General features: G+C 47.7%; 1 protein-coding gene across 11 annotated transcripts in view; it reads right to left on the reverse strand.

Annotated features, from left to right (window-relative positions):
* Positions 1-12,500, reverse strand: part of LOC126572833 (afadin) — a 49,164-nt gene that overhangs the window by 17,979 nt on the left and 18,685 nt on the right. Inside the window, exons 1-2 of one of the 11 annotated variants that reach the window (XM_050232504.1) lie at positions 10,576-10,620; positions 9,437-9,823 (exon numbers count right to left, since the gene is read on the reverse strand). The exons of 7 other annotated variants lie outside the window; for them this stretch is intronic. In XM_050232504.1, the coding sequence (XP_050088461.1) occupies positions 9,437-9,458 (22 nt within the window). In that variant the 5' untranslated portion in view covers positions 9,459-9,823; positions 10,576-10,620. 3 more of the 11 variants (XM_050232505.1, XM_050232502.1, XM_050232503.1) reach the window with 3 other exon arrangements.

The following is a 12,500-nucleotide window of genomic DNA, read 5'->3' on the forward strand; positions in this document are numbered from 1 at the left end:
ATAGAATTCTTGAGAATTCTATGCAGCACGCAAAGTGTATCGGTCGGTCGGTCCTCTTAATATGCACAGAACCATCGATGATACGACTCGTCTTGAGCAAGCAATCTAATTTTATTCTTTCTTTAACTGTGAAGAGGACACCAATGGCTCTAGGTGATGGGCCACCGTTGGGCCACCCATACCATTAAATCGTTTTGAATCCAAGTCATAAATGCAATAGCCTTACCAGTGTGATAAGCAAGACAGAGAGATCCACTCACCCCGAAAAAAAAAAGGAAAAGGACAAAAGTTCAAGGGCCATAACATCGCTTATCTGCTCCGATACGAGTGTGCACCATGTGCTTCCGGTTGAAGGTGAAAACCGTGGCCATGCCAGACAAGTGGATAATGCGTTCCGTTTACACGCCACATGCCGCTTACCGGCACCAGACCGCACACCATGGGTGACCATATCCTTGAACCGGACGGAAGCCATAAAAAGGAAGAAAATGTGAACCAAAATCCGGCCACATTATTGGCAATCATTTTGATAGATTTTGGTGCCCCGATGCGCAGGGAATAATGCGGCATTTCTGCACCACTCTGATCCGCTTGCAAAGCCCCGGCCAACGGACACCAGACAACAAAGGCCGTTTAATAATCTAATGACGATGACCAGACGCGCACACATCTGGCGATAACAAGTGAAAATCCCCCGGGTGTTCTATTGGCCACAGTGATCCGCAGAGCACGGAAAGGCTTTAAGACGATGCAGCCAAAAATACTACCAGGCGGCAGGCGAATGCAAAATTAAGCAACGCGAAATCCGGGCTAGGTGGTAACCAGTGTTTACATGTCCGTCATTGGCACACACATCTGGGCCACCGTACGGGCGTCTCCTACCTCCTGCGAAACGTGACGACGAGCTGTGGGAAGGAAGAATGAATGTGCACTGTTTGCTTCAGTCACATCAGCTCCCTCCAGTTTAGCGGCCCGCTTTGTTTACGTAAAGCATTACGGGCTCTGCTCTTCTCAATAACTGGCTGTCTGTGTGTATCGACCTAAGCCGACCATCCGGCAGCCACAGGCGTCGTTTCGAGAAAAGGAAGAAAAGAGCGAGAGGCACCTTACCACCTTGCGGACGTCAGCGTGCCGTAGCAAAGATGCTGCATAAACCAAAGCAGCACCAGCGGTAGCGGCGGCAAAAAAACAGGTTGACGTCATTTCGCGACTCACCCAGTGGTAAACATGCACTACGGAAGGCAACCAGACCCTTGAGCTCTGGTCAGTGTTCGAGGAAAAGATCCGCTACCGGGCACCGGGGGCACGCAAGTGAACAACTTTGCAAACGCGAACGCGAACGCAGATTTCTTATAGCAAGGCCACTGGCCACTCTCTGCTGTACCTTTCTTGATCTTCCGGAGGCGGACGGACATCCGGTGAAACTTTTTGTCATCAATCTCTTTCACGCATCGTGAATGCCGTTCTCGCAGTCGAGGCGAATCTACCTCATCCCGGTGACCGGAAACAACCCGAACCCGACACCAGCGTCAGCATCCTTCTTTGGCGTTGTTGGCGCTCTCGGGCGCTCTTCCACAAACCCCTCAACTTATCTCCAGCAATTAATCAAGTTCACTTACGCCCGCACGGGGCGATTTTTCATTTCGTTGTTTTTACCCACAGATTCCCGTGAAGAAAGCAAGATAAAAGGAGCTCGCAGAGAGTGCCACTTCAACTAAGGGGATGAGGGGTCTAGAACTAATACTCTGCTACCCTTTCTGTTCCTATTAAGTGTGTTGTGGATTGATTTTATAAAATCACGCTCCAACACCGGTGAACCGCGGCAGTACACGATGATACGATGGGAATCCGTTTCCCTTTTCCAGGGCCAGATGTTGGCACGCCCGCGCACCACTACAGCGAGGTGGAGGAGATATAAGAAAACGCTAATCCAAAGCATTGCTTCCGCTTCCGCTCGTAGAACAGACAGTGGCTATGCAGTGGAAAGATTGACGTGCACCTGGCGTTCATTAGAATCCTAGCTAGCCCGGTGAAGGTCATGGAATGTGACGAATTTCTCGTAAACGCCAACACATTTTCAAAATTGATTGTCAGTCCGAATCGAGGAGGAATTGAAATAAAGCGATGAAATGCTGCCAAATGCCAAAAAGATACCTTTCCAAACATTCTTTGCTACGATTGCGAAGTAAATGAGCGTTTTTTACACGATCGTACGAACGAGTAGCTCGCCATTTTAATTTGATCGCGTTGAATGTTGCGTTGCCGAATATAACGTTGAAGGTTTGATGCTAAAAATCAAACATTCATTTAATTGAATTTGAAATTTTAGATGCTTGCAGATGAAGACCTTTTCTTATACCGATTAGACCTCTGATAGAATAAGATCCTGTACAGATCTTAATAACTTTTTTTTTAATTCTTAATGCAATAAGTGAGAACAACAAATAGCCACATTGCTCGACATGATCAACTATACGGAAGGCGTCGTTGCTCATTCTACTGTCCACCGCTATTAACCGATACCATTATAAAGCCCCCACAAAGACCCATTTCCCCATTGCAGATGGATTAGCAAATGGTTCGTAATTACAACTGCAACATCCCCACTGTAATGTGAAAAACAGGCTCGCCGCTCTCTCTCTCTCTCTCTCTCTCTCTCTGTTGCGGACCAGGAAGCATTTTATCAATTTGTGGCGGACGCGCGGATAGGTTAGCCAAAAACCGGTGCCCCGGGATAGCGTCGGATCACACACCGCACCCACACAAAGGTAGGCGGCTTAATGTTGATTGGCATTGCATACGAAATGAATCACTAAAGCGATCCCCGGCCGTTCCGTTCCGTAATCCTTTTGGGAACATTAATTTCCGTTTGACACAAACACTCGCACACACGCCCTGGGTGACCAACGGTGGGCGGATAAGGATTCATAATGAATATGCATCCCTGGGCCCCCGGGGCGGTGGATCGATTGTCCGAGGGACAAATTAGTCGCGCCGGTGGGTGGTAGTGGGATAGAGGATCACAGTGGAGACAGACCAACTGGCTGTGGTACGCCCTCTCTCTGTTTGAACCGGGTGGTATTATTATCACTGCGCACCCTCCGCAGCCCTCTGTTATCGGTGGAGTTGCTAAAAAAAAGGGGTGTCGTACAATTATCTCTCATGCGATGCGAACCCATGCCACCACCGGCTCATGGAAACAAAACTGTAGATCCAATGGTATCCTTTAGCCTTTTGTGACGCGATGACGCCATATGTCACGCAAATAGTTGACAATAGGTTGTCGTGCCAGTGTCACACGCATACGGTTCAACGCTCAACACAGCGGTAAGGCAAGGGGCAAGTTGATGTCTGAGATACACTTGATTACGCGACAGTCAAGAACTGATCGATAATCGGACGAATGCACTTCACTAGGCTTTTGCTTTTCCTTCCTAGTAGGCCCCCGTTAGCAAGGTCGGTAAACAGAAAGAAGAGGGACCGATTCTAAGTGGTTCACATCGACAAACCACTTCGTGACACTATTGGACATGTAATCATTGACAGACGCAATAATGGTCCCACACAACATCCCACGTTTTTTTTATCGAAAACCTCGAGTGTGGTGTTCTCGCGGCACACGATTATCGATGGCGAACAACGTTCGTAAGCACAGATAGCGGGACGGGGAAGGAGGGCTATAAAACCGTCGTTACTAGCAGGTAGAAGGAGCGATAACAAACCTGCGTCACTAGGAGGCGGCTAGTGGCGGTCCAAGAGAACGGAACCATAGGCACACAACAAACGATAACCTATTAACAATGGCAAATGGCTTCACTGGTAACCGCACTACTGCTGCTTGTAGAGCAGTGAATGCACCGCGAACGACCGAAACCGCACCGCATTCGACTGCGTAACCAAGCAGCGCCAACGGTCGACTGCCCGAGGGAGCAACAAACATGCCCAGCGAAAGCGGCCACTTGCGCCACCGACGCCAGGAACCATCCACCATCCACCATCCACCAGCACCACCCGCAAAACCAAACGCTCACACTTGTTCTTCGACCGGGAGTTGGATCCACAATGAAGGAAAAATAACTCCAGTCTTTGCCTTCCAGCTCTCGTCCAGCTCGGGAGTCAAGCAGTTCGGTGCACTGGAGGAAATGGTGGCTGGTGGCCAGAATAGAACGAACATATGTATATGAACGGAACCAGCGGGTGGTGGCGGATCTATGATGGTGCCCCTGCTGTTCACTCGCGAAGTACTCTTCACAGCGGCACGGCGTGCTCCTGGCTCCTGGCTTCTGGCTCTTGGTCAGGTCATGATGCGCCCTAAGCAGCGATGGCGTTGAAAGAGTGTTGGTTGCCCACCAAGCTCACACAGGACAACACACCAATACCCATACACTCTGGGTTCCTTTTTGGGGCGCCAACAATGGTGAATGGGGGGGAGCCACAGACCAAAGGCACCTCCAATCGCCGTTGTAGTAAACGCCGTGGTTCCAGGAGAACCTGCGGCGTACCAGCTAGTAGTAAGTGAAAGAACAGAGGAAGGGAGGAAGGGGAATTCCAAGAGACAAAGGAAGGGCGAGGGGGTTCTGCCTTCGTTCGGTCGGTTCCCATAGCACAAAATGTCAAACAACCGAAAGGACGACAAATGTGCTCTCGGAAGGAGAAGGTTCTCTCTCCGTTTCCCTCTCTCTCTCTCTCACACTTGGCCATCCACTGGCGACATGTTTCGATGGAATTGTTCTACATAAGCTTAAGGGGCTCGCTGGAGCATAAGGAAGAAGATAGTGAATTAAATTCGGATAAGTATATTTTTACGTAATCCACGTGGGAGTCGTAACCCACCGAAAACACACACATACGGGGAGGTACACACGGGCACATAAGGGCCGCGCGGGCATTTGTTTAATGGCATTAATTTGTTACAGCACCTTGAGTCGATCTCAATGATGTCAATGTCACCATCCCGAGAATCGAGTTTTCCCGAGCAATGAGTTCCCCAAAATTGCTCCATCACCATGTAGATAAGCATGACCTTTGACAGAAGAGACACGGGGCGGTGACAACAGACCAAACTGCAGCAGCAGCAGCATCGTGCATCTCAATGCGCAAACGAAGCACACTCCAGCGGTGGGATGGCTCTGCTGTGCATCCCTGGTGCGATATTACCATTGGAAAGCACACCGATGCACTCCGAGCGCGTCCATTTTGTTTAGTCCAAACTTTGGCGCGAGAAGCGACTTGGGTAACTTTGAAGGCCACTTGTAATGAGATGCTTTATCCGGGCTCGATTCTGCTGCAGCACTGAAACGCCATGGAACACCATGGAACGTGGAGGATCGTTTCCATTTAATATATTTGGTCTGAAAAGGTCCACGAAAACGTTTCGGCAGCGCTCCTTATGCCACAACAGAAGGAGTCTGCATTGTTTGGGGAATGTTTTAGGGATGCACTTTGCAGGGGACACGTCATCATACTGAAAGAGCTCTTCTTGCTAGCTTCCATCCCTTCAAGGATGAGATAAGTGGATGTTTCGATCGATACAGTTCAGCTGCGCGCGCTTGCGACCTCGAACATAAAAGAATAGAGTAAACATTTCCCTCCAAATGTGTTCGGTTGATTGTTTGCGCTCCAATAATTGCTTCAACCAAATGGTGACCACCATTGCGCTCGGCTTTCCGCCTCTATTGTTTGTACTTTAAGCTCGGAATTGACCAAAAAAATGAACTTAAAGTTTTGTCAACAACATGGCATCTGGCTGTCGTGATCGTTTAGGAGGGGTGGCCCGATAACAAAACGACAAATGGGACGGTTCCGTACGGAACGGAAATCGTAAAAACCTATAAAAGAAACCAATCAACAACTCACGAACGCTCCCGACAGACCGGAGCGTACGCCCTTCTTAAAGGAAAAAATAATGCTCTTCTAATTACAACGAAGCCAACAGCACAGCGACGGCGACGACGCAAAATGTTTTATGAGATGTTCGATAGAAATACGATTACCGCGCACCACACTAATGGAGGCTCTAATGGATAAATGAAATATTGTTTAAGCCCCGTCCATTCGCCCAAAAGCCGACCCGAGTCTCCATTATGCTGCCTTGCTTTGATATCACATTTTCTTTCATTTTCGGGCAGAACTGAAGCCCCGGGTTTGCTGGAAAATGTTACATCAAACCGACCACCATAAACACGCTGTTGTGACAGACAATGTTGCACACGAAACTTCGGTGAGCGGCACCAGAGACAGTATGCATAAATCGATAACGATAGCAGGGTACACACGTACCATTCCCTCCCTTTCTCCCACCTCCAGGTATATCATCACTGTGCTCGCGATAGTAACCGCCGAGTTCCGCAAACCGATAAGGAAGCACCTTTTGTGACGGCTCGCACAAAGGACAGTATTTTTTTTTCTCTGTGTCCGTGGCCGAAGCACAACGGGGCCACCGGCAACAAGGGCCTCCTCCTCCTCCAAACCCAAGACGCCATCGGAAACAAGGACAAGTCGGATGATGCTGCTGCTGACGACGACGTTTGGTTTGAATATATGTATATTTTACTTCTACCTCGTTAGGTATGCATACGAATCGGTTGGTTAGGCGAGAGTGGGTGGGTTGAGGACATCCGACTGAGAAAAGAAAAATGGCTTCACACAGCACTTGACATGCCAGGCCACGTGTAACTGATGCAAGCACGAAGGAACGAAAACAAAAATGAACTGCTGAGGGTGAGTAAGGTAGCACCGGGGTAGCGCAGGGTGGAATCAGTTACTAATCTTCGGAAGGTAAATATTTTGCTTCCCAAAAGACTCCAAATAAGTCGTACCATCGCTGCTGCTGCTGCTGCTGTCCGTTTCGATCCTGATGCCGTTGCGCACCGGAACACCGGGAAACCGCAACCAACAACAGATTCCCCCGCGGCGGCCGCAAATTCGCAATGCTTACGCCAAAGTTTACTCTCTTGCGACCAGAAAAGAACGCCACCGGTCGTCGTATCCAATTCCGGTTATTCGTTGAATTAATCTCTCCAACAACCCCCAAGGGGCGGCGCTGGTGCGGACATCACACGTTCCTTTGGTGGCATGGCCATGAATAATGAACGATTTACGCCCGGAATCGGTCCGATAAGGCCGTAGGAGCCCAAAAGGGAACGCCGTGGATAATGGAACGCTAAACACTGTAATTCCTTGCTGCCTTTGGCGCTAACGCAACGCAACCCGTGGTCGCACCCAAGGGCATGCGTAAACACATGTAAGCCAGCCGCCAGGCTTTGCCCGCGGTACGGCCAAACGGCCCCTGGCAACCCCAACGGCGACGTAATACAGGATTAAAAATAATACAAAACCATGAGCAATGTACTAGCGTTAACCGGTGGCCGAATGTTAGCTTATGTTTCAATTACGCGGAAACGCACAGCAAACGAGCGATCCTTTGCCATTCATTCGCCCGAGGAGTTCCCTCGGTTTCCCCTGTGTTTTGCGAAGCTGCTGTGCTGAGAATCCAACGATTGAAGGTGGCGGTAGTGGCAGGGCGTACGGGATGTGTTTTTCATAAATTTTCGGCAACTTTGGCACGCAAAGATAATTAGCGGCAGCAGTAATGGTAACCGTTGCCGTTGATTTCAAGCTGAACAGCGGAATGGAGTAAGATTCAAGCGGGGAACGAAATCGTGCGCATGCTCTCGTATCCGGAGCACAACACACTGGAGCAATCTTCCACGAAAACGAAAACATTGTTTGAAACAATTACCCTTTCCCCTCTGGCAGCTCGGCTCGGTCTTCGTCGGCCAGCAATCAACAATTATAACACACTTCTTGGGAGACCCGGAGTTTGGTTCGGAAGAAAATAATTAATGTTCGTCCATCACGCTTTTTGGTTTTTGGAGAAGAAACGTGCAATACACATCGTGTTGGATCGTCGCCAGAAACATCCGGTGCACTATTGCACCGACAGCGAGAGCCAACCGGTTTAATGAGCTATTAAATTAATCTTTAAATAAAATCATCAATGTTTGTCCTCGATTTGCTGTCCACAAACGATTGATGTACGTAAGAGTTTTGATAAGCCATCGTCTTACATAATATTCCAAATATTACAAGCAATACAATCAAACAAACTATTGAAAATCGCTGTTTGTTTATGAAACACCATTAACAATTAACTGGAATACTTATCCAAGGCAGGTTTATACCACATCGGAGCTTGTAAAAGTGTGTAAAAGTATGCAGTATTCGTACATTCAAGTGGCAAAAGCTGTAGGGGTTTCTAAAAATAATTCTAAATAGTTTGATAGAAACCAATTTTTCGCTCGCGAAAAAAACTGGCGCCTCCATCGGTACCATGCGTCTCCACTGGCCACGAACAAAAATGAATGGAAGAATTGCTACCTATTTTTTCCGCGAATCCGTGCAATTCCAAAGAACAGCGTATTGCATTATTCGTTCTGGTTGATGCAAACATCCCAAAACAAAAACTGATCACCAAGGGGAAGTCTCACTTAGAGTCTCATAACCTGCATGCTACTGTTGCTGCTACTAATTGTCATCTTACGTTTGATCTAAACAAAGCATACCATACGCAAAACGATAAGAGCAATGAACGACACAAAAAGAGTTACCAGGGAAGCTGCCACATGAGAATAACACCCCAGTGAAAGGAGACGAAAAGATGACATTCAAACTGCGAGCCAAATGTTGTCTCTGCCTCGCTTCTCTGCCATTCTTACGCCCTGGAGGGTTTTCCAAGAATGAAATCCCGGAAGGGGTGGACCGCTGTTTGCAGGCGGCGGAAAAGGCGTTTAAAACACTTCAATCCACCCCAATGCACGGTGATGGTCCCAACGGCCTGGCGGGCTTCTTGGGTCATGAGCGAGCCCTCCCCACCCCCAGTGGGAACACCAACTGTCCCCCTTCGTCAGCCGGATGGCGACAAGAAAACACATTATTACAGTTCCCACCACCAGGATAACGTTTCCTTTGGACTTCTTCTCCGCCTCGGCCGAGTCCTTGACGCAATGGGTCTGATGTCATCCCTTCTTTGCGCGACATTTTTCCGCTCGGCGTGGTGGTGGTTCTTCGTTGTCGTCGTTGTCGTCGTCGTCGTTGTCGTGAAGTGAAGGAGAGCTAGAGACCAGTTTGGCCTGTGATTTGCCGGTATTGCTACCGTACAAAAGTCCAACGGCCACGGTACGGAAATGGGCACTTTTCTCTGTACGTTGTCTGCGTTTGTCTGTGTGCGAGTGTGTGTACGGTTTCGTGTCGAAGTTTTGTTTGTTCATTACAACACGTTCCCGTTGTGGCCGACGTCGGCGTCAAGAGAGGAAGCATAGCATAGCATAGCAGCACCAGCATTCCGACTCGTGGCACATACATTCACGGTCGAGCGTGGCAGTGTGGCGGGCAAATGAGTAGCGTCTCGAGATGACCTGAGATAAATCACACTTACGTCGTATGCCCCAGTCCATCATGGTGTCGCTGCCGTCGCCGTTGTCGTCGTCCTCGTCCTGGGCGCTATTCGACTGACTGTTGGTCCGATTCGATCGTTTCGTGCCAGAGTAAGCATCGGCAACGGGTATGCGGTGGTATTGTTACCGGAATTCCAATGTGAAGCACTTCCAACTTCCACCGCCAAATGATACCCCCGCTCCACCCGCTGTTGCTACGATTACTAATCACTCACTCACTAGCCAACCACTATACACATCTGTGTCGTCCACACAGCTACACGCCACACATCGGATGTACGTTGTTGCCACACGTAGAAGAAGAAAAACGTCGCTTTCGTGACGCTGGATTCTCTCAGGCCTTGCCGCCTTCCGTACAGTTGCTGTAACTAATCAAATCACCGTTACATACAACCTTGATTTGTTTGATTTTACTTTGAAAATATTTCCTAGCACCATTAAGGCTTGGGTCGGGGCATTGTGAATACATTGGGCTTTGTGGATGATGACCCTCTGACCTATTTGAATGCATACATCGATGGCCAACTAATAGAACAACTTACGAACACGATGCACTCGTAACTACCACAACAGTATATACCGCCTCTCTGGGTTCAGAATCTGACCTCAAGGTACTGTTTGAATGCGTATTGTTATTGCACAATACCTCATTCTGGTTCAGCAGACGATGGACTACAACATCGGCAAAGTTTCTCATCACTGTATTCGATATGAATTTAACAACATTCTAGTGAGTTCAACATATCCCAATTGAATTATTGATGTGTTCGTTCTTTGCTGTTTGGAATTAGTAAGGCATTCTAGAAGAAACACGTAGTACAAGCTGCATTTGTAACTAAACTTTTACCATTCTAATAAACGAAAATTTCACAAAAAACCTCTTCCAAATTCTCAACTCATTCGATGGTTTCCGTTGATTCTTCATCCGATTCTGCATTCTGCGGTGCCCCGAAAACACGGTCGAGAAAGGCGATAGTAGTCTTTGGTTTCATACGGTTGTACTACGTTTGTTCACTCCTCTCACCTACACACGCACGATTAAGTACACAAACATCCCTGCCCCACGCTGATAGCACTGCCGATCGGTACCGGAAGTGCTAGGGTTTTATACTCGACTCACGATTTACAGCTTATTTGGTCCGCACGATTCGAGAGCATAATGGTGACTGATCTGGCAATCGGCAACGACAACGACAACGACGACTACGGCACAGGAACCGTGCGCGTCGGTTTCGGTACGACCACACGGGGAACTGATTGCCGTCTTGCCAACGGGACACACCACATCGGTCCCCGATACGCGCGAAATGCATGCCACGACACGCCGGAACGGTCGAGCCGCTCTGGGAGCGAGCGCGTCGGGAGAGAACATTCCTCTCGCAGGCGCGGTATCATTTGGAAGTGTGTGACGGCCTTACGTTCCTCTTCCCAGCTGCTGGAATGAAGCGTGTGTTTGGCTCTCCCGGTTCATCGTTTACTTTCGGCAGCATTAGCGTTGCTACACGCAGCCATTCCTTCCTTCCTTCCTTTTATTATTTTTCTTTTTCCCTCCTGCTACTCAGCGGAGTACGATTTTACGTTTTACGTTTCACCGCCGTCCATAGGAGCAATGTTGAACTAATTTCTGGAGAGAACATTGGCATTGGCTGCCATTAGGGCCGCCACTGCAAGTCAAAGAGCACAGGAGCGTGCATTTGACTGTGTGCGAGCGCGAGGCCACTTTTGGTGAGTAGGAGAGATCGAGATTATCGAATGAACTGGACAACGAGGACGCGATTCCGCTGCTAGTAATGGTGATTGCAGCGCAAAAATAACACCACTAAGAATCACCACTGGAAAAAAAGCTCTCACGCTCAATTGGCTTGCGGCCACTACACCAACAAACATTGCACGATAGCGTTGATAAACATTTTAAATGTCAAGATATATCGCATCAATCATGCGACTTTTGATGAAGATCCGAACGTTCGCCGACCCCCTTCGTCCCTCTGCCCCCACACAAAAATATGCTCTTTCCAGGAAGAATGACCGAGTTAGCAACAGCGTAACAACGATGTAAAAGAAGTAATTACAGCCAAAGATGGTAGCGGGTGTATTTACGTGAACTGTTTGTTATAAGAAACACATTTTTGTTGCACTGCATCAACTGCAGTGCCTAAGATTAACATAGTCTATGCAGGAAAAACAAAAATGTCTCCTTTTCTGCGTTATTCTTATACAAATCTTCCATTATGTTAGTAATTAACAAGAAACCATAAAATTTACCACTAAAGCAAAGACGTCGAAATTTTAGAAACTATTTCTTTATAAAACAGAAAATGCAACCATTTCGATGCAGTGAAACAAATGAGCTATTCGTAGCAATAATTAAAAAGACTTAAGTGCACATTTTAATAGCGCGTTGGGATAAAACTTCGTTAAAAATACAGTTCATTTCGCCGTTTTCGCCTTCGCATCGTGCCCTCTATTGGTGAAAACATAAATTGCTGAGAGCATAGAAAGATGAGGAAGAGGGGAAGGGAGCATGAACGAGTTCATCGCACTGAGGCGAAAGCTTTCTCTAAAGACTCGCATAAGCTTTACAGTGATGGATAAAACGTTAGGAACGTTGTGATGAAGCCAGATCTTCCTACTTTCGTATTCCCAGAAGAATAAAGGTTTTCCCCCTTAAAATTGTAAGAACCAAAGAGGCGCCGTTCATAAACCCCTATACATATACAGTAAAATAAATAAATTGTAAATCTCACACATCTCAGGCGTTTCCAACCGTACTAAACGCTGTGGCGATTGCATTGGCGAGACTTTAGAATATAAAAACCACATCCACAACATAAACCCCTATACATATACAGTAAAATAAAATAAAATGTAAATCTCACACTTCTCAGGCGTTTCCAACCGTACTAAACGCTCTGGCGATTGCATTGGCGAGACTTTAGAATATAAAAACCACATCCACAACACATAATACAATCAATCAATGAAGCAACATCACACCTTGAACATAAGCAGGGAGCCACAGTATGTTCACACGTGCAAACCAAT

Source organism: Anopheles aquasalis, chromosome 2 (assembly GCF_943734665.1).
Source record: "Anopheles aquasalis chromosome 2, idAnoAquaMG_Q_19, whole genome shotgun sequence".
NCBI classification, from domain to species: domain Eukaryota; kingdom Metazoa; phylum Arthropoda; class Insecta; order Diptera; family Culicidae; genus Anopheles; species Anopheles aquasalis.